This window comes from Erpetoichthys calabaricus, chromosome 17 (genome assembly GCF_900747795.2).
Source record: "Erpetoichthys calabaricus chromosome 17, fErpCal1.3, whole genome shotgun sequence".
NCBI classification, from domain to species: Eukaryota; Metazoa; Chordata; class Cladistia; order Polypteriformes; family Polypteridae; genus Erpetoichthys; species Erpetoichthys calabaricus.
Window position 1 is genome coordinate 17,203,244 of NC_041410.2, and position 25,031 is coordinate 17,228,274.

A 25,031-nucleotide genomic window follows, 5' to 3' on the forward strand; every position below is an offset into this window, starting at 1 on the left:
CTTGGTGCACCTTCTCTGTCTTTCTTTACTCCTTCCTTTTGTAAATATTTTTGTTTACTTGGCCGTGTTTGAGATAGTAGGGTCACTATAAGTGACAAGAGTGCCTTCTCCATACTGCAGTATCTGGTGGTGATCGACCCATAGTGCACTCTTTACGTAAACAATAATTTGCTTAGCAGACACTTCTGTCCAAAGTGACTTACAAAAGAAGCCTGGGGGACTGTTTGGGAACAAGTGTGACAGGGCAAGGTGACAAAATTAATCACTTCAAGCTGAAGAGCCCAGAACAAAATTCAAGCGAGTTGCACGTCCCGGGTTACTAAAACCAGCTGGACAGAAGTCCACCACACCAGAGAACCTTCCGACTCTTCTTAAACGCGTTGAGGGTGCCGGTGGTTTGAATGGAAGTGAGCGGCCAGGACTGAAGTTTGATGCCATGCAGAGGTGGCATCAGCAGACTCCATTCATCAACAGACCTGAGAGGTCGAGAAGAAGCCTCACCTCCATAAGCATCAAGGATTTGAACATAACGTGCGCTGCTTCTGGAGGACAATGGAGTGACCTGAAAAGAGGAGTGACACGTGCCCATCTCGGCTGGCCTGAACACCGGATGTGCCAATGCATTTTGAATCCTCTGGCATGTTCTGTTTTTCTTACCTTGGAGGCTACACCATATGATTCAACGATCCCCTGGCGCTAAAATTGTCTAGAAAATAAAATCTTGTACTCCATAATGATGAGGCAAGCCTGATGCGTTTAAAGCACATCGGATATCCAGACCCCAACCACCACCCCCAAATATGGGATTCTTGTGTCTGTAGCCTACATACCAGGTTGCTATAAATAATAACGTGCCACGCAGTTGTATTGTCTGTTTAACAAAGCAAAAGTAACTCCTGAACAGGAAACCATTTAGAATGCCCTTGATTTGCTTTTAGCTAAGAGCAAGGATGAAAGGATTCGCCATTCCTTCTGCTTTTCTGAGCGTCTCCTTGTTACCGCGCAGTTGGCGGCCCCCTCTCCTAGGAGTCGGTCGCAGATGGGTCACAGCTTTTGTCTCGTGCTAGTGGTTGATGTGAAATGTTTACCACACCGCTCTTCACTAATAGAAACATCTGTTTGCGGATTATTAGGATTTGGGACATGTTAAGCATTCCTAGCAGCGCTGGTTTCATGGCAGACGGATTCAGTGAGGAGGAAGGGGCTTCTTTAATTGTAGCTGAGTTTGTGCTTTGACGATGAAAGCTTTGAGAAAAGGAGGTAGTGTTAACGGAAAAGGCCATCGGTGTCCCATATTCCTCCATGTGGTGACACTTAGGTGTAGGGAATAACACTGGCAATGCTCAGGTTGAGAAAAGCTCTTTTTGGGGGGGGGGCACAGGGCACAGCCCACCTCATGTGTCTTAGCACTGATGGGAGTAATGGTGCTGTGAGATTGAGGCCTGGTGTAGTTCACAAAATTCACAAAAAGGCCAAGGGAGGACCTGACTAGTTTGCCCTGAAGTAGATTTAGATTAAATAAATTTTATTATTCCCGAGGGTGATTTCAAATGCATACAGCTGCAAAAATATAAAAAAAAAATATAAGGATACAGACTTGCAGCGCAGAAAAACAGAGCCAATCAATCCATCAATCAATAAAAATAAAATTAACAAGTACATCAGGTGTAAGCATTCAATCGCCTGGTAGCAGTGGGCAGAAAAGACCCCGAGAGGCGCTCCTTAGCACACCGTAGTGGAATGAGCCTGAGGCTAAGAGGCTCCTGGAGGGGACTTTTCTGAATTTGGCCTCCAAACTCTTTTTTTTTCCCCCACTGTGGCCTGCAGGGGGCGCACCGGCTCCTCAAACCCGACACAGACAGACGCAGACCCATGTTCACAAGCATAGCACTGGCTTTATCCCGCTGTGGGAAGCTCTTCCCTGTCGTTTCCCACAGCACTGTTACAAAACTCAGGGATAAAAAAAGCACACAGCAATGCCTTCTCCCTCTTTCTTCTTCTTTCTCTCTCGCTGTCTTTCTTTTCTGCTCTTCTTCTCTCCACCTTTACTCTTCTTCCTCCAGCAAGCTTTGTCACCTTCCTCCCGACTCTGGCTCCTGGAGCAGTGGCAGTGGGCTCCTTTTTATCCGGAGGCCCGTTAGTGTGGTCTTGATGCACTTCTGGGGGAGGCAGAAGCTGGACAAAGTAGGGCTCTACAGTCCCTGCAGCACCCCCTGGTGGCACCTATGGAATCCAACAGGGCTGTACCGAACTCCAACTCCCATGAAGCCCTGTGGGAATCCGAGCATCGCTGCAACCCAGGGAAGCTACCATCTAGCGCTCCAGGGGAAGATAATACATACTGTGCATATCCTCTACCCTGGTCTGTTCATAAAACAGACGTCCTGGCCAGGTAAGGACCCTGGCTGTCCACCACACCACAACATCTTCCATGAGGAGTGTGTCTATTGTTCACCCTGTAATGGTGCTGGCTTTCCTGATATGTCTGTTCAGGCATTGAGCTTCTTTTCAGCTCAAGTTGTTTCAACGGGAGACCACAGAGTAGAGCACCACACTGGCTACTATGGACTGGTAGAACATTTCCAGCAGCTTGCTGCACACTTCCAAAGACTGGAGTCTCCTCACAAAGTCTGCTCTGGCCCTTCTTGTGCAGCACCATTGTCATATCAGACCAGTCCAGTCTGCTGTTTATGTGAACCCCCAGGTCCTTGTAGCTCGGCACCACGTCCACATCCTCCCCCTGAATGCTCTCTGCCCCACTCGCAGGCTTCTTGACATATCTGAAGACTACCAACAGCTCTTTCATCTTGCTGGTGTTGAGTTGCACACACAAGACCATAAGACAAAATCCTCCAGTTTGGACTGTGACTCATCTCGTTAGTTTTTAGTTCCATCTCCTGCTTTTTAATTAATAACACTATGAGCAACAGCAACTTTCTGATGTTTATTGTGTTCCTGGGTGTTGTTAACAATCTGCCGTTAGCAGTGAATAAAAGTTTTGTTTTAATTTTATCTTTCTCTTGAAAAAATAAAACTTAATTAGGACAATACATCATTTTTTTTTGTGTAAATAAACACACTTCTCAAATGATGTGACAGTTGACATGATACAATGATGTGGCTGTCATTGATGTGGCGGAGCCAATGTGCTCCTTCATGGATGACAATACAGGCGAGTCGTGTCCACAGTGTGCCTCAATTCTGGTTTTTCTGTTGAATAAATCTAAAGTCGAATTCATGGCTTATCTAAATGACCCCTCTGCCCACAGGGATTGTGTCAGGGTGCTCCATTTTTGAGCCCCGAGTCTGTCTGTGTGGGCTGAATCAGAGTACTGGGGTGTCCTGACACGTGCCAGAGATGTGCTGGTGTGAGCTCAATGGCCACCCTAAACATCCCGTGTGTGAGTGTGTGAGTGTGCGTGTGTGTGTGCGTGCACATGTGTGTGTGTGTGTGTGTGAGTGTATCCGCACGTGTGTGTATGTGTGTGTGTGTGCGTACGCACGTACTGTATGTGTGTGTGTATGTATGCGCGCATGCGTGTGGATGTGCGTACGCACGTGTGTGTATGTGTGTGCGTGCATGCTCACGTGTGTGTGTGTGTGTGTGTGTGATTGCCTCGTTTCATCCAGCCAACTCAGGGCTGGGACCAGAATTACTTCTAATTCTGTTAGGGAGGGCTGTGACAAAATGCCCGGGGTTTGTCTCCTGCGTTGCGCTCCATGTTGGCTGGGATTGGCTCCAGCAGACCCCCGTGACCCTGTAGTTAGGATATAGCGGGTTGGATAATGGATGGATGGAGTCCTTTCTGTTTCTCTGTATACCTTTCTGTCTCAAGGTGAAAATCACATCTGTTATACCTTTTCCTGGCATAAATCCAAACTGTTCTCCTCCTGTCGTAAAAATTCAAATAAAAAAAAAAAAATCCTACTTTAATGCTTTCAATCATCTGTCCATTTCCTGAGCTGCTAATTCAGTTTTGAGTTGCAGGGTGCTGCTGGTTATCCTGGCAGCATGGTGGGACCCAGCCTTAGATGGCATGCCAGGCTATCACAGGGTACATTCATGCACACATTTGCACTCACTAAGGCTCTCCAATTTCAAGGTGTCCTTTAGCCTAACACACAATTCTGAGGAATGTGGCAGGGAAACTGGATAAATAGAAGAAAACTCCACACAGGCACGAGGAGAACTCTGTATGAGCAGTGACCGGGGTGACATACGTACCCAGGTCTCTGGAGCTGTGAGCCCTGAAAGTAAAGGAAGTACACCTTTTGTTCATTTAATGAAAAAATAACTGGGCTACCCATCTAAGATGGATTGAAATCAAAGTGATCAGCATAGACCTTAACGTTTGTCATTTGGTATGTGATTCGTAAAAACAGTGTTAATCTTGCAATGCATGTGGCCACCTTTGGCGGGGTGGGCGCTCCAGCTCACCAAACACCTGACACACAGGCTCAGACACAAGTTCTGCACTAAATAAGAGGATTTTATTCTCTTACGTGGGAAACTCTTCCCTGGAAAGTGTTTTCCACAACAAAACCACTGTTACAAAGCATAAGTTAAGCATCCAGCAACTCTTTGTCTCTGCTATCATCTTCTTCTTCCTCCAATATCTCTCTCTCTCTCTTTCTCACTACATTCTCCACTCCCCTCTTCAAGCTTTGTCCACCTCCTCCCAACTCTGTCTTCTGAAGCTGAAGCAGATGACAACATCTTTTATGTGAACCCCGGGAGTACATCTGGCATCCCATAATCACGGCCCAGAAGCACTTTAGTAGGGATCCCCAATCCCCGCAGCACCCTCTGGTGGCACATTCCTTTGACCCGGGTAGCAATTCTAGATAGATAGATAGATACTTTATTAAACCCAATGGGAAATTCACATTGTCCAGCAGCAGCATACTGATACAATAAACAATATTAAATTAAAGATTGATAATAATGCAGGTGAAAAACAGAAAATAACTTTGTATAATGTTAAATGTTAATGTTTACCCCCCCGGGTGGAACTGAAGAGTCGCATAGTTTGGGGGAGGAACGATCTCCTCAGTCTGTCAGTGGAGCAGGACGGTGACAGCAGTCTGTCGCTGAAGCTGCTCTTCTGTCTGGAGATGATCCTGTTTAGTGGATGCAGTGGATTCTCCGTAATTGATAGGAGCCTGCTGAGCGCCCGTCGCGTGCCACAGATGTTAAACTGTCCAGCTCCATGCTGACAATAGAGCCTGCCTTCCTCACCAGTTTGTCCAGGCGTGAGGCATCCTTCTTCTTAATGCTGCCTCCCCAGCACACCACCGCATAGAAGAGGGCGCTCGCCACAACCGTCTGATAGATATCTGAATAGATACTGAAGTCTTAAGCTAAACCTGTTGGCTACATCCAAACATGATCGACTTGCAGATCATTGTGGCACATTGCCAATAAATTACAGTTTCAGAGAAACGTCAAATCTTTTTAATCTTTAGGTAATGCAGCATCTAATCCTTAGATAAGGCCAAGTACACATTTAGTCGCTGTGGCATATTGCGTTGCTGAGCCATCTTTCATACATTAGTACATAAGTTACTTTTCATTTTTCTTTCTATCACGACAAATCATGTGAACTGTTGTTCCTGTCGTTCATGCAAAATATGAGTGTGGGATGAGGTGGAGGAAGAAACAGACTGCTAGGGTGTAACGAGACGTTCGGGAACAGTATGACGCAGTACTTACCTTCTATGGCAGCGGTTCCCAGACTGGGCCTACAGGAGCACCGTGAAATATTCCAATATTAGACATCTTTTGCAACTGTAAGAAATCCAAAAATAATTGAAAATATATAGAAACTAGGGGGGCAAGTCCCCCAGGCATCTTCGGCGCCCAACCCCCAGTTACGGTGAGAATATTAGTAAAATATGTAAATGTAGAAAAGAAAAATTATTATTTACTGGAGTCAAAATCGCGAAATTCTATAAATATGTAAAAGAATTAATTATTATTTAACGGAGTAAAAATCATGAAATGAGAATAAAATATTTACTCTCTTATTGATTAGAGTATTCCCGTTAAACTGAAGTCCACTATGCTCGATGAATATTTATGAGACTAAATAAATGATCCATTCATTTTAACTGACATTCTTATAGATAAAAAAACTTTATTACAAATGACTCATTTAAATAACAGGAAAAATCAGGTGAAAACTAAAGTGGTATGCAATGGGTCATCGTAACTCGATCCTTCAGCTAACTACGTCACCTAAATACAAACATTGGTGTTATGAATAGATCATTTTTTTTAATAGTTTGAGTAAACTTTCTTTCACAGGAACAATCAAAAATAATAAACACGACTTTCTTGATGTTTTAGTTTGTAATTTAAAAACGGAATAAGAATCTAACAACATCACATTAAAGGTTGATAAATTCTGAAAAGAATGATACCTAAGTCCCGGGTCCTCCCTGCGTGGAGTTTGCATGTTCTCCCCGTGTCTGCGTGGGTTTCCTCCCACAGTCCAAAGACATGCCGGTTAGGTGGATTGGCGATTCTAAATTGGCCCTGGTGTGTTGGTGTGTTTATGTGTGTCCTGCGGTGAGTTGGCACCCTGCCCGAGATTGGTTCCTGCCTTGCGCCCTGTGTTGGCTGGGATTGGCTCCAGTGGACCCCCGTGACCCTGTGTTCGGATTCAGCAGGTTGGAAAATGGATGGATGGATGGATGATACCTAACATATATATGTAGGTCTTAAAAGAAGCCTGATGTAAAGCGTGACATAAAAACGTCACATAAAATCGTTGCACAAAATCTTTGCACTTTTAGGCTTAGGATTTTATATATAGAGAGTAGATAATAAAAACTACCGTTGTAATAACAATATCCAACCCTTTTTCTAAGCTAATCGTTTCTCTGGTGCTTTGATCAGTTTATTTATAATAAAGGATGCGCCACTGACGAGACCAAACAGTACCGTTTTGAGAACAGACCTGAATGAACTCATGCAGACATCAGGCAACAAGCATAGATGCGTATGAATCACGTGAATATAATAGCCTCGTTCCATTCATGATGTATGAACTAGTCGGGGCCAATCAACGTGCGTAAAAGAAGTCACATGGTTGAAATTTGTGTTTTCTGATTGGTGTTAGACACAGCGATTAATATACGAGTACAATGTTCTTATTTATTGAAGATCGAACCCATTCCATATGATGATGTGATCAAAATAGTTGTTGTTCTCAATCCTCCTAAAAATGGACAAGTTTTTATTGAACTGTAATAAGCACACTAGGACTGAAAATGAAGAGGATGCACCACAATTGAGTGGCGGGTATGTGAAGAAGTGGAAATATCGTAAATATCACAACGATTCTATGGATTTTAGCTTTATATCAACAAATGTTAACGGTGAAGAAAGACCATTGTGTGTAGTGTGTTTGAAGATTTTGGCTTCAGAGTGCTTGCTTCCAAGTACGCTAAAACGGCATTTAGAAACCAGTCATTCAAACAAGAACTGATTAAAAACTATTGTTAACATTTGTGATAGTTCATGTTTAATTTTTTCTAACTAGTCACCCCAAGCCACCCACTAGCACTGCAACTGTCAGGTATGCATTATAGAACCATAAACTATACTATGCTTTAACTTGGGGCGCCATTAGAAAATCTTGAAACATTAAGTGCATCGTGGTTAGAAAATGTTTGGGAACCGCTGTACTCGTGATGGATAAATACAAAAATATCATTACTACTGCATTGAATAAAGAAAAAAATAGCATTAATAGTGAATTGAATAGATAAAAACACATTTAAAGTCAAACCTTTCTTGTATTTGTACACTCTGCCATTTAACCCCGCCTACATTTGACCCCGACCAATCCCGAGGTGTACTTGTTTCAGCAGCCCGACTGCAGATGTTACAATGCTTTACAGCCAGGAAGCGACGTTAAACAACTAAAAGAACATATATACACTGTGTATATATATATATATATATATATATATATATATACATATATACAGGGTGGTCCAGATATAACTATGCAATTATTGCATGGCATTGCATTAAAAGTTGCATACTTAGATCTGGACCACCCTATCCAAAAATATGCATGATGAAGTATCCCCTCTCAAGATAAAATAGACCCAGTAAAATCATTTTCTGATGAAGTTGCGGAGAACATCTCACTGTTGTAAGACAGACGAGTTTGCAAATCTGTCAATGATTTTCAATGAGAAATTCAGAAATTTCAAGAACATATACAATATGCAGTAGTCGAGTTATCTCACTAAAAGACTGTCCCGGCAAATTTCCCTGAAAAATAAGTGAACCAAATTTCAACAAAATTGATCCACTATGAGTTTAATTGTGGGCAGACAGACCGACATGACTATTGCAGTAGGTGCATTTCGCATTATATGTGAATGGACCCAAAAAAACACAAACATTAAAACAGTTCAAAAGTATAAAAGTACTGCTGTCTGAGGTCACTCAGTGTGATTCCCCAAGGGTACATCAAACAGAGGGCTATTCCATCTGGTCCTAAAATGCTTTGTTGTGGAATCACACCATCACCCATCTCAGTTTGAACGTTTGCACTGTGGTAACTGCCAGAGGCCAGCCATGGACCTGCAATGCCTGTATTACTAAGGCGCTCTGAGGTAGCTCTTTTACAGTATGAGCTCCTGTGTTCATGCACACTGGGATTGTCTCTATGCACTGCAAAGCTTCCTAGGGATGTCAGCTGATGTGTCTCTCTCTCTCTCTCTCTCTCTCTCTCTCTCTCTCTCTCTCAGTCCCCACCTTTTTGCATGGCACCTCCATTATATGCCTCCTCTCCATAGTGTGAATCCTGCTGACTACGCCAAGTGTTATGTCATGCAATCACACCACAATCTTTTGCAGTTAGGACTTTTAACTACTAGATGAACTCACATCTTTTTTTGGGACCCCAGTTCAAAAACTCATGCATGCACAAACCTACCCACATATGAGACTAATTTAGAGTTAAAAATGAACCTAACCCACGTGCCTTTAGGTATTTGAGTGGAAAACTGAGGCACCTGGAGGAAAGCCCGCACAGACATGGGAAGAACAAATAAACTCAATGCAAGACCATGACCAGGAGTGAGCTTTGAGTTTAGATTGCTGGATTCTTTTACACACATGGGGCTAATTGACACTCGCCTATTAAACCAATAGGCATGCCTTTGGAATGTAGTAGAAATTATTATTTCATAGGTAGCTTCATTGTTTATAGGTGTGTAAATATCTTATCGTCCCATGTACAGAATAAAGTGGAATTCTCGCTTGTATGCGGTAGTCAGTGTGCAACACGTTGCTATTCTTGGGATGACTAGTGAATATAACCACAGTGACAAGTAAAAAATAAGTGAGCCCTTTATGCATTTTGTCTTAAAATATGGCCTGATCTTCATTTAATGTACAATAGTAAACAAAGACAGTCTGGTTTAACACACAAATTATTGTATTCTTCTCATACATATTGAATACTAGGGGGCTTTGCTTCCCTCCTCACTTCGCTCGCCAAAAACCGGCCTGCACTACATGTCAGCCACTTCGCGTCTCTGACGCTTGCGTTGTGGAGAGGGGGGCTGAATGCACCCCAAGGAGATACGGTCGCTCCTCCGAAACCCCCTCTTAAACGGTGACACAATAGGAAACAAATAGTTTTTTTTTTTTTCTTCCTCTTTGCTCGATCAGCTGCGTGCCATGTGATCTGTATCTCGCGGGATTTCACTTTCACCAAACAACAAATCTTTTAGTTCTCGCGGATACGTCTCTTCATTGGGCAGAAACACTACTTTTCCCTGATGGCAACACGAATTAGATAATCTACAAGTCTCTGACTTAAAGTTTAATTCCGAACAATATATTCAATCTCATTTTGCTGTTCCGTTATTTCACTGAGTAATAATTTCTATTTGTTTGCACTAATGTGATCTGTACCATCATTTTTTTGAGACTTTCAAATTTTCGTAGTTCCATTATCTCTAACCTGCTCTGCATGTGTATCGCACCAACATTTTTGAATTCTTTACGACGTTCTACTTTGTCATCTACTCCTTGTCTTTTATTTCCGGCCCCGGGCGTGGTTAAATCTCTTGACACAAAGACTCGTCTTGCTAGACGTGAAAGTGTCTCTCTGAGAAGAGCACGTCTCATCTCCTTCCAACCTTCCAAGATTTCTTTTTATAATAGAGAGACATCATTAAAACATTCACAGTGTAAGTGGGGAAAAAGTACATGAACCCGTAGGCTGATGACTTCAAGAAAAGCTAGCAGGAGTCAGGAGTTGGCAAACCTGGAGTCCAACCAATGAAATGAGATTGGAGGTGTGGTTTAGAGATACTTTGACCAATAGAAAAGATTCAAACATTTTGAGTTTGCTATTCAGAAGAAGTACCTGCTGATGCCTGGCAAAAAACAGACATCTGAGAAGATCTACAGTCCAGAATTGCTGTACTCCCCATTAGAGATTTGTATGACTACGGCACAAATCTCTAACTGGCTCCTGGACAAGATGGGCTTGGAAGTGTCCTAAAACCACACTATGATTAAGTGCCTGGCAAGGAGAGACGCCAGCTGATCCAGGAAGAGGTTCAAGCAGAAGTGGAAGACGAGCGTTTGAGTAGGTTGGTGGGAAGGCGATAGGAAGGAGCATGGACCAGGTGGGAGCAAATGATGAGTCGCAAGGTCACTTGGTCAGAGCTCTGGAGGGCTAAGCCATATTGGATTAAATTGCAGATGCAATCGGTATATGACATCCTTCCTAGCCCATCAAATCTCTGCTGCTGGGGTCTGATAGATACACTGGCATGCCTATTGCGCCAGAAGAGGGGATCTCTGGAGCACATTTTGAGCCCTGGGAGAAAGACGGCATCGTTGGCGACATGATCAGCTGCTGAGGGCAGTAGCAAAGTCCATCTGCTCAGGGATCAACAACGGCAAGAAGCAAGTCCCAGTGAAAAAGGTGACCCCATTTGTCAAGGCATCGAAGCAGCAGCTACAGCAGAACCCCTCAAGTGAGCTGCTCTCATCAGCACCAGACTGGCAGCTGGAGGTCAACCTAGGGAGCCAGCTAAAATTTCCAAGCAACATTAGGGTACCCACACTCTGGCCAGATGTGGTCCTGTGGTTTGAGTCCACAAAACAAGTGGTCCTTCTAGAATTAGCTGTTCCCTGGGAAGATCTGATGGAAGAGGCCTTTGATAGGAAGTTCATTCAGTTAGTGAACTTGTTACAATCCAGGGTAGTAGAGGGGTGTGAAGCCTTTCCTGGCCATGTCGAGCACAAGCAGAAGCCAACCTTGGTCAGCTTCCATTACAGCTTGATGTTAATGAATGCAAGTCCGGTGTTTGATCTGGTCGTGTGATACGACGATGAGGTGGCAGACGGCATTGCTTCCTCGCAGTAGCTGGGCCGCTGCTTCAAATCCAGCCTGAGCATCCTCTCATCCCACCCTGGTGGGTTTCATCCGCCCACATTTTGAAAGGCAGGATTCATCACGTGATAGTCTGGCATCCCATCCAGACAGAGGCCACTGCCTTACATCTGCTGGCCCCAAGACCCTTATCAGTGAGATTCTGAAATGCATTATTAGATGTTTCCTTCATCAGACACCTCAAGCCCACGTGGCAGACAGGTTTGGCTGCCTCAAGCGCTGCTGATGGTTACCACCGCTTAATAACTGTGCGGTTGATAATGAGAATAGAAATAACGCCGATTGCTAATTGAAGTCAGATCAGGTCACATCTCTGAATTTTCAGAGTCCACTTCAGTTATTTATTTCGTTTTTCTGTATTGAGTGGTTTCTAAAACACTAAGAGTGGTGAATGTAAAAGGTAAAAATTAGGCAAAGAAAGGCCCTAATGGATATTTACAAATGCAGGTCTGCATGGCAGCGCTGCCTGTTTCACTCAATGTAATTCTATTAAGGTCCATCGTAATGTGTGTGTGTGGCGGGGGGGGAATAAATGATAATGGAATAGAGTACAAAAGGGAGGATAACTGCTCAAATTAAAGAAAAAAAAGGAAATGGCCCCAAATCCACTCAGCCTGCAAATGTGCACCCCCCCCCCCCCCCAGCCTCCAATTAGGACCACCTCTACTCCATGAAAATTTCATCTCTGCCTGTCTTTTATCATCGCTGCACTTGTCGTTGCTTTAATTCAAGAAGTTATAAAATATTCATACTTTAAGACCTGCTTGTAAAATGACATTAAAAAAATGATATACGGGTTATACAGGTGGTCGGAGGAGCTGACATCTGATTGACGTCTCTTTTTATTTTTTTGTTCTTTGCACCGAAGCATAGCAGACAGAAGTGATTTACACTCTGCTTCTGTCCCCGCTGTGTCAAGTCTTCATTTTAATGAGGGGGCCTGCGCCGTAGGACTGCCCTTTTCGGCGTGCGTTATGTGACATGGAAGTGAGCAGCGTGCTGTCACAAAGACCTTGGGAAGCAGAAGTCTGTTTCTTAACGCGGTGTCTGCTCGGGCAAATTCACAGCACAGCTCAGAGCTGCTGCATCTAGTTAGCCCCCTTTAAGTCACGTGCAGCCCCGGCTGGTGTCCAGGTACTCGGCGCAGAAGGGGGGGGGGGGGGGGGGGGGGGGGTGCGGGTGCACAATTCTAAAAGGTTTTCGAATACCGGAGTTCATCCTCAGTCGAGCGGATGTGGCCTGCTCGTTCATTATTAGTCGCACTGAAGGAATCGGCGTCCATGCGCTCAGTAGCTGCTTGGGCTGCTAGCACTGATGCTTAGCTCCAATAGTAACATAAATCATTTTACACATACAGTATAGGAGTAACTCACTATATATTTAGCATAACACAGAACAATATTTTAAAGTCCAGTTTGGGGTGATGGAGGTCTGGATTCAGCTGTTCACAATATCTGACAGAAATGGGACACACAGAAACTCACCACATCTTTAGGATGTCAGATGGTAAAGCCCAGGTATACTTGGGTGGGGGGGGGTCCACCACGTAGGCCACCAGGACTCGAAGCCAATCGGCATTACGCTTAGCCTCTGACATTATAAACCAGAAGGAGTCACGTCAAGTGGCTTTATGGTCAAACCATCCATTCAGTGGCATAAAATAAGGTAGTGCAACATAAACGTGAACACAGGAACGAGTGCAGACAGATAAAGAACTAATACACTGTATTATAAATAGACATCTATATATATATATATATATATATATATATATATATATATATATATAAAAACCAAATACCACTGACTCACTCATCACGAAATCTCCCGAACCATAACGACTTGGGGCTTGAAATTTGGAATGTAGGTTACCCTTGGCCCATAGGTGCTCACTAAGAAACAGTTTTAAAAATTTCGTGGTCCAAGCGCAAAATTTCTTATAGTATTTTAGACCCGTTTGTATGTCTGCCGCTTTTCACGAGAGAACTACTTAACGGATTTAGATCGGGTTTTTTCTATAATTTGCTTGAACATTCTGTTGATTTTGCAACTTTCTCATAGCACTAAGTATTATAGTTCGCTTGTGGTACCGATTTATTAGAGCAAATCCAAGAGAGATTCACCGGACTGTGGGGAAGGGGGGCGGGGCCCTCCTCACTCACTCGTCTGCCTCGGGGCGGGTACCTTAACTCTGCTTAGTTAGCGAACAAGAGAACTACTTAACGGATTTAGATCTTTTTTTTCTATAATTTGCTTGAACATTCCATTGATTTTGCAACTTTCTCATCGAGCTATCATAGTTCGCTTGCGGTACCGATTTATTAGCGCGAATCCGAGAGACATGCAGTGGGCTGAGGGGAGGGGAGCAGGGCCATCCTCACTCATGCGTCTGCCTCGGGGCGTAACCTGAACTCCACTTACTTAGTGAACGAGAGAACTACTTAACGGATTTAGAGCTTTTTTTTTTCTATAATTTGCTTGAACATTCCAGTTGATTTTGCGATTCCTTTCATTGCGCTAAGTATCATAGTTTGCCTGCAGGAGCAATATATTCACGCTAATCCAAGACAGAGGCTGCAGGCTGAGGGGAGGGGAAGAGTGGCATCAGGAGTAGGGAGGGAGGCAGGGCCCGCCTCACTGTCCTGTTTCAGTACTACATGGGCAGAGTCGCGGGGGATGGATAATATATATATATATATATATATATATATATATATATATATATATATATATGTATATGGTTGAAATAGTTTACTGTCAAATAAATGCAAAGAGTACACGACACGTATTTCGCCCTCATTCTGGGCTCATCAGGCGTACACACTCCACTGCACTCCCTCTCGGGTATCGAACCTCACGTGTCGCGTACTCTTTGCATTTATTTGACAGTAAACTATTTCAACCATTCTGTGATCTGCTCCTCACAAACTGAGGGCACCGTGGCGGATGTTAGCAGATTGCTGGCCAACCACAAGCGTTACCTGGTAGGTAACCACCCATACAATCAGATTGTAACACAGACTACGAATACCGTGAATATATATATATATATATATATATAAAACGGGCGCTAGAACAGTAATGCATAAACATTAGTAGGAACAGTCTATATTAAATGGCAAGGGACTTTGACCTCATTCTTTTTGTTGGTTGTATTTTTCTTTCTTTCAGCCTTTCTTTTGTTGATGTTTACTTGCTGAGCTGACCGTTCTTCGTTAGCTGCCGCCGTGTATTGTGTGTCTTTAAATTTCTGTGACAGTAATACTGTCTTGTACGGCTCTATTCAATAAGGGCTTGCACAAAAAGGCGAGCTTCAAAAGGGCGACCTCAATTGAGCGCGGCAAATAAAGGCATTCGTAGATAATTTAGTTCAAATGGCTCTGGAATATGTGAAGAGCAACAAAGGTGCAGATCTTTATTTACGCGCGCCTTTATTCGCTGCGCCCAATTGAGGTCGCCCTTTTGAGGCTCGCCTTTTTGTGCGCGCCCTTATTGAAGGATGCCTGTGCACGCCCTTATTGAAGGATACCGTCTTGTACGTCCGCTGGCTTGTACGTCCGTAATATACCTTTAATTTTCTCTGGCGGTAATACAGGCGTGCGCATCCGTAATATGCCTTTAATCTCCTCTGACAGTAATACTGGCTTGTATGTGGCTGTAATATGTGTCTCTGTATTGTGTACCTTTAATTTCCTCTTGCAGTAATACTGGTTTGTATTTCCGTAAAACGCCTCTAACTTTCTCTGACAGTAATATCGCGCATCGCACCGTGCCCCGCGCATGCGCACTTCATCAGAAGACACCCACACACGGACACCTGGACGCACATAGGGATTTTATATATATAGATTCATGGCATTCGTAGTCTGAATCACAATCTGATTGTATGGGTGGTTACCTACCAGGTAACGCTTGTGGTTGGTCAGCAAGTCGGCTAACATCCACCACGGTGCCCTCTTTCAGTTGCGAGAAGCAGATCATAGAATGGTTGAAATAGTTTTACTGTCAAATAATGCAAAGAGTACGCGACACGTGTTTCGCCCTAATTCTGGGCTCATCAGGCGTACACACCTACTGCATCCTCTCTCGGGAATCGAACCTCGAACGTCAGCGCCAGAGGCGAAGCCCCTAAAGCTGCGCTACGGCGTGTGGTTCATTCATTTGACAGCATGTAGATCGGGGTAATTACATTCATGGCATTCGTAGTCTGAATCACAATCTGATTGTATGGGTGGTATATATAAAAATATACAGGCTGTAAAATAAATGAACTACATGCCGTGGTGCAGCATAAAGGGACTTCATCTCTGACGCTGACGTCCGAGGTTCGATCCCCGCAAGGGGAGCAGTAGAGTGAGTACGCCTGATGAGCGCAAATAAGGGCAAAACACGTGTTGCGTACTCTTTGCATTATTTGACAGTAAACTATGCAACATTCTTGCAACTGAAGAGGGCCCTGTGGCGGATGTTTGCCGAATGGCAGACCAACCACATGCGTTACCTGGTAGGTAACCACCCATACAATTAGGTCGGGACTCAGACTACGAATGCAATGAAATATATATAGATCCAACGTCTGCCTTTCTATCTGTATGTCTGTCTGCTTTTCATGAGAGAACTACTTAATGGATTTATATCTCTTTTTTTCTACAATATGCTTAAACATTCCAGTTGATTTTGCGACTTCTTTCATTGCGCTAAGTATCATAGTTTGCTTGCAGGAGTCATATATTCATGCTAATCCAAGACAGAAGCTGGTGGCCAAGGGGAGGAGAAGAGTGGTGTCAGGAGTAGGGAGGAAGGCAGGGTCCTCCTCACTGTCCTGTTTCAGTACTACATGGGCAGAGTCGCGGGGATGGCTAGTATATACTGTGTATATGTGTATATATATATATATATATATATATATATATATATATATAAAATCAAACGTCTGCCTGTCTATCTGTATGTCTGTCTGCTTTTCATGAAAGAACTACTTAACAGATTTATATCTCTTTTTTTCTACAATTTGCTTAAACATTCCAGTTGATTTTGCGACTTCTGTCATCACGACTTTTATGATAGTTCACTTGCAGGAGCAATTTATTCTCACTAATCTGAGAGAGTGGCTGCGGGCCGAAGGTAGGGGGAAGCGTGACGTCAGGAGTGGGGAGCCGGGTGGGGCCCTACTCACTCACTCACTCACACGCCAGCCTCGGGGTGTGTATCCTACCTCCACTTAGCTAGCAAACGGATTTAGATCGGGTTTTTTTCTAGAATTTGCTTGAACATTCCGGTTGATTTTGCGATTTTTCTCCTCGTGCTAAGAATCACAGTTCGCTTGCAGGAGCGATTTATTCGCGCTAATCTGAGACAGAGGCTGTGGGTCAAAGGGAGGGGGAAGCGTGACGTCAGGAGTGGGGAGCTGGGTGGAACCCTCCTCACTCATGCGCCAGTCTCCGTTCGAGTTTACCTCTCGCCATGCTTTGGAGTGTACTTTGCCTCCACTTAACTAGCGATACCTGTTTGTTTATTGATTTTTTAAAGTTTGTCCTGTTTTACTACTATGCAGGAGGAGCCGTGGGGGACAGCTAGTAAATAATAAAAATAAGTAAGTAAATAGATAGTAATAATTTGAAATAGTTAAAATGACATACTTGATAACTGTAATAACAATAAAAACAAGTAATAGCAAGTATAACAAATATACAGCATATAAATAAGCAACTAGGACCAGGGAATCCAAGACATCACAGACTAGAAGACCACACCAGCTGTCTGCCGTGGTGATGCCTCCCTCCCAGGTGTTCTAAGCTACATGAACAAGTGCATAGATGAGGTGACTGTCCCAAAGACCATCAGAGCATGTGCAAATCAGAAACCGGGGGGGGACATTGGAGGTACGAGCATGGTCTTTAGATCTGGTGACAAGGTAGCCCTCTGGAAAGTGAGGGTGAAACTACCTTAGGGCATCAAATCAACTAAGTGAGAGTATGACAAGAAAATCCACAGCCACTTTCTGGACACCAGAAAGCGAGAATTTGAAAGCTAAATGGATGAATATATGGATGGATAGATAGATATGAAAGGCACTATATAATAGATAGATGTGAAAGACACCATATAATACAAGTAGAGATAGACAGATAGATAGATAGAAATAAAAGGCATTATATGATTGATAGATAGATAGATAGAAATAAAAGGCATTATATAATATATAAAACTGAAAGGCATTATATAACATAGATAGATGTGAAAGGTACTATATAATGGATGAATAGATGTGAAAGGCACTATATAATTGATAATGTAAGCACAAGGGGGTGCCAGTGAGCCACAAACATTCCTTAGAATAAAATAAGATATTTATACTCACAAGACACCTTCTGATGTTCACCTTTCTAATAATGTACCACAATTACCGATACACGATCACAATAAATCAGCAAATCTTCCCTTCTTTTGTCCTCCGCTGAGTGTTGCCCACTGCTTCCCGACTCTAACTCAAATATCAGTAGAAATGTTTCCCATATTGCACAGTATTTCCTGGCATTAGTTCAGTCCCATTTCAGATCATATTCATACCTCAAGCAAACTGCTCCAGGGTTCATTTGGTACCACACCAAGACCACTGTTTCCAAAGGGTCTCGGTTCGGTTGTTTTGGTCTGCACCAGAATGCGATCGACGTGTTCACATCTGTCTATATGAACAGCACTACAGGGGAAAATCGCTGCAGATGAACTAGGAGTGAAAACACCTCTAGCTCCTTGTTCTTTATATTCCTCCCTGTGTTTTGACCATATTGCCTAGCCCTCAACTTAGAGTAAGCCAGTCATTAACCAAAATGGAGTACTGTTAAAGTGTAGTAAATGGAAACTTGACCCCAGTAGGATTAGTTGACTGGCCTAACAGGTGCCAAGAGTTAAAAAAAAAAAAGGGCAGAGTGGAGTACAGGCAGAAAAAAATCACATTTAAAGCCTGACGGGATACTCATAGTTGTTGTTTTAGAGGCTTTCGTTTTTGCTGTAATGGTACGGATGTAGAGCTAGGTGTCCAAGGGTGGTCTGCAGTCTGATTTTAATAAACATTGTATAAGAGAAAGGCAAAGAGAACTAAAAAAAAAAGGATTGTGGTCCCAAATGGGTTTTGAAGAGCAGGTGAAAGTCAGTAAGGCACACAACAACACCAGCGTTGCCTTTCACTCAACTTGACTGAACTGTAATGGGGGCATGGTGTGGCAGTAGGCAGGGCCATATGGGCGTCCTAGTTCTTATTCTGTATTGACGACTTGAAATTTGTAAAGGAAGCAGACAGATGTGTCCTCTCACCTGGGATCTTTTTGGGGAATTTGTTCAGATTGTCAAACCCTTGACACACAGACACACGAATAAAGGAAAGGGTGAGTTGAAATTCTGCGTGCTGTCCCTGTTTTACATCTTGGTGCTGCGTAACAGTATCGGGTAGTGATGTGCAACACAAATACTCTACACAGAAGTGAAAGTCTTGTGGTCTACCGAGCGACCATTTACTTCTAAGGAAAAACAAATATGAGGAGCGATGGCATTCAAGAAGGAATAACAAAAAGTGGAAGCCCTCTAACACTTGGGGTACTCCAAGTATTTAATTATATGAGCCGGCTGTGGCTCTCCTCTCCTTAGCTCACTTGAACCGGAAGTGAAGCCTCCTTCTGGGCAGATTTTTATGGTCCAGGGACAGGAAGGGGGTGGAGTCAGTTGCCCTCACTGGGCGGTTTCTCCACACCGTGGAGGGAAAAGAAGACAAGGCAGTTAGTGGCAGCGCCTCCTCATCTCGGCTTGGGGTGGTAGCACATACCAGTGAAGAACTCGGAGGGTGAGCTTCTGTCGCGCATGCGTGTGATCGAAGGTAGGCTTTTTTAGGTCTGTACGTGAGGGTTTCATGTAAACAAATTGTTGGCATCTTTACGTTGTAAAATATTTGTGACTAAAATATCTCAGTAATTTGAATGGCTCTTTGCTTAGACACGATGGCTGTCACCTTCCAGACCATTTGACTCAATCAACACTTGTAGACCACAGGTGGTCCATGAACCACCTTTTAAGAACTAGTACTCTAACTAATGGTATATGTAATCATGACAAAGCTTGGGAATAAGAGAATTTATTGCATATCCCTTCAAAGCTGCAAGGTGTTCATCTTGAACGTTTTCATAAATAATGTCATTTTGTGCCACAGGTCTTCTTCAAAGGTCACTAATCAGAAAAATAATATTAATCTGCCTTGGTGTTTGTTCTTATTTTTTTTTAATAATCTTCTGTGTTCAAATACTTACGCTTGATTTTTTTATGGTCACAGAATGAATTAAAACGATGCACTGATCTTCCTCCATTGTAGAATAATGTGGTTAGTCCTAAGGAAAGCCACTGGAATTTACAGTCTTGCTGGTCCTCCACAAGGATATAGAAGTTCTACACAATGGCAAAAGACAAATTAGTTGAAACGATCGATACGTGACTTGTTCTGTCTTTAAAAGCAGACCGCCAAGTCGTTTCTCGGGATGCCAGTGCTGCCAGCTGGATGCTCAAGCCGGCAGCTCTTCTTAAACCTGGAGTCTTCTTGGAGTGCATTTTTTGAAGAGTTCCGCGAACATCGCTATCCATGGTGTCTGCCCTTCTCAAACGACTTCCGTCTTACATACTGAAGCTTTGCAAAGGAATGTTCACAAAGAAATTGGTCACTACGACGAAAAAGAAAGAGAGCAGTGAAAATAAAAAGGAGCAAAAGTCGACCCTGGCTGGTCCGGTACGGAACCAGACCTTTTCTACAACCCTAAAAAGCACCGTTAAAAAAATTGCCAAGTGTTCATCTGCGCGGAACCTGTCAACCGAAGAAGAAGAAGGGAAAACTGATTTTTCTCTTTCCCCTACCTTTAGCTATCGAGTGGCAATCGCAAATGGGCTCCAAAAGAACCTCTTGTTAGCAAACAATAATGAGAGTCTGCTTCATGAGGTGTTGTCCATCGATAGCAACTACTCTGAGTCGTTGAGTGAAATCAGGTTTACCTATAGAATTGATGAGCAAAAATCCCTAACGATGCCCGTGAGAAGGAACAGGAAGAGCCTGAGCAGCCTCACCGCTTCCGATGGAAGCTCAGAAGGAGAAAGGACCCTCCATACCCTACGATTGGGCGCCCTCCGCAAGTTAAGGAAGTGGAAGAAAAGTCAAGAATGTGTCTCTTCTGATTCCGAGGTGAGCAATTGGAAGAAGACACTGGGTCTGAGGAGCAAATCCTTGGACAGAACCGGACGGCAGCAGCGGACATCCACTCTGGAGCCTGGTTTCAGCTCCACGGGCTGCATTAGCCAGACCCATGATGTCATGGAAATGATCTTCAAGGAACTGCAGGGAATCAGTCAAATCGAAACAGAACTCTCTGAGTTGCGGGGACATGTCAATGCCCTCAAGCAATCCATTGACGAGATCTCGAGCAGCGTAGAGGTTGTACAAAGTGAAATTGAGCAACTACGGTCTGGTTTTGTACAGTCCAGGAGGGAAACTCGGGATATACACGATTATATCAAACAAATTAGTCATTCGGATAGCAAAGTGAGTTTACGATTTCTGAACGTGCCTGAGGACAAATACGAGCAGACGGAAATTGTAATTTACCACATCTTGAAGGACAAAATGGGTTTTTCGGACGCACAAAAGACAATTAAAATTGAGTTTGCCCATCGGTTGGGCCAACAAAGGGAATGCCCAAATGCCAAGCCCCGTCCCATCATAGTGATATTTGCAAGCTTACAGGATCGAGATTTAGTCTTAAAGAAATGTTACAAATTGAAAGGTACTGGAATAACGGTCTCTACCGATAGCCTGGCTCACGACACAAGAGAAAGGAAAGACAGGGGGATGACTTCCTCTCAGACGTACGAAAGCATGAACATTAAGTTGTCGCTGCCGGAGAAAATCGAGCAGGACGACTGGGACTCCTTGGACAGTGATAAGGATTTGGATGCGGACTTTACTCAAAACAAATATGCAATCATCTCTAAAGCCCCAGTTAAAAGTAAGAAGGAAAAAAAGAAGTCGAGTGCCGAGTCTTGCGACAGTAAACCACGTCCCAGAACGGTGGACGGAAGCACTTTTTCAAATGCAGCCTTGTACGCCGATGACAACTTCCAGTCGCCGGGTTTTGAAGGCCTTGAGAAGCAAACGAAGCATTATTACAGTGACATTACTCCCATCTGGCTGTCACAAAGCGACTATTCGACTCCCAAACTTAGCCGATCCGAGTCCGATTTTTCAAAGCTGTGTCAGTCGTACTCGGGAGATTTTTCGGAGAGCCAGTACTTCACACGAGCCAATGGCTGCTCATTGATGTCTTCCTCGGACAGGGAGCTGTGGCAGAGAAAGCAAGAAGACATGGCCTCCTCCTGGTATGCCAGTCCACCGAGCCAAAATCTCAGTCAGGAGAACCAGCCAGAGATTGAACCGAATGAAGCCGAGAACACGGAGACAGTTGACAGTGGGGTCAGCAACGGTCTGGTGTGCATATCAGGAGATAGGAGCCATTACAGCGATTCTCAGCTCTCTTTACAAGGTGACCTGTCACCATGGAAAGACTGGCATCACTTGGAGCAAGGAGCGGATTCTGGCCTAGATGCTTCAACCCAACAAAACCTGGCCTCTGAAGTGAACAGTCCATTTGATCAATGCCTAGCAGGTTTTCCAGAGAATATAATAAAGTGCCAAGAAATTGACCTTCAGTTTGAGGGAGAAAACTACATGACCCTTGGTAGCAATTCTTCAGCTGGTGCGGACTTTGATAATGGGCCATCAGGCCAGCTAGATACCCAGAGTGACCCTTACTCGGACTCCAATGTAAGCAGTTTTTATCAAACCCAAAACAGATCCTCAATCATTTATCGGAGTCAGAGTGAGATACACAGTGACAATTCCGAGGCAGCTCCCCCCAAATCGTGGCACAGCAGACTAAGCATCGACCTCACAGATAAAACGTTCAGTTTCCCAAAGTTTGGATCCACCCTTCAGCGTGCCAAGTCTGCCCTGGAAGTGGTCTGGAACAAAAGCACACAGAGCCTCGGTGCCAACGAGGAGGGTAACTCTACCGGCAACTCCACGTTCATGGGGCGGTTTAGGACTTTGTCACAATCCACAGCTAACGACTCCAGCACAACCATCAATTCGGATGTTTACATTGAGCCGTACTATTATAGGGCAGATGAAGAAGAATACGGGGAGCAAGCGGTAGACAACGAAACCAACTACATGGAAGTTATGGAGAAGGTACTTGCAAAACTGGAGAACAGAACCAACGCTAATGAAACCGAGGAGCAGTATCTAAACTATGAGGCCTCCAATGACGTCAGTTTAGTGTTAGAGTACGACTGCAGCCTTGACGAGCAGTACGACGAACAATATGATATCCAGTATGACAACAGCGAGATTCTGGACGACACTCCTGAATGCGAGTCCTCGGTTATTTCTGATGAGAAAGAAGATGAAAATCAAAACCTACCCATCGAGCCCGAAGAGACCCAACCAGTAAAGAAAATCCGGCCGACCTTTAAAGAAGTGGCGCTGAGGGCCTACAGAAAGCAAATCGCCGAGCTGGAAGAGCGCATCCTTGCTGGAGGTACACCCGTTTCGTTTTTTTTATTTTTGATTTTATGCTATTTAACTGTTGGGGGCTTTGAAGACAAATGTATGCGAATGCTTAAGAAAAATGGAAGTCAAGAGGGTTAATAATTTAAATACAAATTTGTCTGATAGGATTTGAATATCTGTTGATAATAGAGATGAAGCTGCAGGTGGTCCCACTCAATCGAGAACGACCGTTTAGCGTCCGCTTGTCCTATCGGGCGTGTCTGTCATTGTTGAGAGAATCCTGATAGCCCATAGGTGAATCATTTTGAAAATTTGCTGTGTAATTTAAATAACTCTGTTTTAATGTTTTACTCTCTCCCCCATTCTATGCGGTGTGCCTGTTGTTAGATTAGATGTACAGTAGATGCTCTTGGAGTGAGTTGTGATGCAATGAGGTAAAGCAAAGCTTAACAAAAAATGAATATTTCAATAGGAATTTCTGATCTGAAGAAGAAAATCCCCAATGTGGCTCCCGGGCGTGAGATGCTTGATAAACATGAATGCTCGCTGATGCTGGAAGATCGCAGGCTCTGACACAGAGAACGTATTTTTCCTGTCCTTATATCTATCCGTGATGGAAAAGCAACTCTCTTAACCAAATCTGACCTAATAATAGTGTTGGGGGGGTGAAGGGGCATAGGGGGGTCAGGTCTGTTTCTATTACCATAGCTGTCTATTAACAGGGTACATTTAGGTCTCTCGCTTACACATTGTTGATCTGTACGTTAGAAATCCACTGGCCGGCAACACGGATTCTCCTAAAGGAATACTCCCCCCAGCAATCATATTCTTTTCATGTGTTACTCACCACATGTGGTCTGTAGTGACGGCTGAGATCAATTTTTAATCTCGTGTCTTCAAGCAGAATGGACAAAAAAAAACGTATGATGGAATAGAAGTCTAAAGTTAAGGTTTATGGCTGTCATAAAACAGGACCTGTTAAAGCGCATTGAGGCATTCCTTGTGTGATTTTGAGCTATAGGGGAAATAAATTGTTGTAAAGTGATCAGTTCTGTATAATAGCAAATAATGTGGGGAAAAAAAAATCACGTTAACTTGTGTCGTATAATCTACTTAGCAAATATTATTAAATAGTGTGATCGGTAGTGGGGTGTTGCAGCAGCCCAAATCCCAAACACAATCACACTACACAAGACCTGGGTTCAGATTAAACAGGTGTGACAGATAGAGGTCGCTGTCGTCCTCTTGAACCCCCGGACAATACGCCAAACACCAGGTAAAAGTCCAAATATTATTTTTATTTGCACCCTCCACTCCACAATACTGATAAATTAATCAATACTCTAATCAATACAATACTCAATCCTCCACACTCCCAGACACTTCGCCGCCCTTCCTCCCAGCTCAGCTCCGTGTACTGGTTTCCCAGAGTCCTTTATATAGTCCCTGACCCGGAAGCGTTTCTCTCTTCTGTCCATGTGATCATGAACACTTCCGGGTCGGATAAAAAGCTCCTTTCTTCAACCCAGAAGCACGTCGTTTCTTCTTGTCATATGATCATGACGCACTTCCGGGTTATAGGGCACGTAAGAGTCCGATAGCCACCTTACAGCGACTCTTGGTGGTCCCCAGGATATCCAGCAGGGCTGTGGATAAAAACTACAAAATCCATGAGGCCCTGCTGGAATTCGGGGCACGTCCATGCTGTCGGGAGAGCTCCTTCTGGCGGCCTGGGGGTGAGGACCAGAATATTTAGCCGGCCACCCACCACACAGGTTTATTAACAAAGGGTGCCTTACAATAAGGTTCTTATACATTGGTTCTTTACCAGATTTCTCTTCTCCTCTCTCTCTCTTGTTCCTCCACTCCTCCCAGGCGAGTCCAACTCCTCTCCCGACTCTGACTCGTCTGGATGAGGTCGAGCAGCTTCCTTTACCTTAGACATGGGATTACTTAGAACATCAGAACAATCTGGACGAGAACAGGCCATTTAA

The 25,031-nt window shown here is 43.8% G+C and overlaps 1 protein-coding gene across 5 annotated transcripts in view; it reads left to right on the forward strand.

The window, feature by feature from the left end:
* LOC114645223 (protein unc-13 homolog C-like) overlaps positions 1-25,031 on the forward strand; it is a 742,812-nt gene that overhangs the window by 280,906 nt on the left and 436,875 nt on the right. For 3 of the 5 annotated variants that reach the window (XM_051920473.1, XM_051920474.1, XM_051920475.1), the window contains exon 2: positions 19,762-23,065. The exons of the other annotated variants lie outside the window; for them this stretch is intronic. In XM_051920473.1, coding sequence (XP_051776433.1) covers positions 20,065-23,065 — 3,001 coding nt within the window. In that variant the 5' untranslated portion in view covers positions 19,762-20,064. The remainder of the gene's footprint in view (positions 1-19,761; positions 23,066-25,031) is intronic. 5 annotated transcript variants of the gene reach the window in all.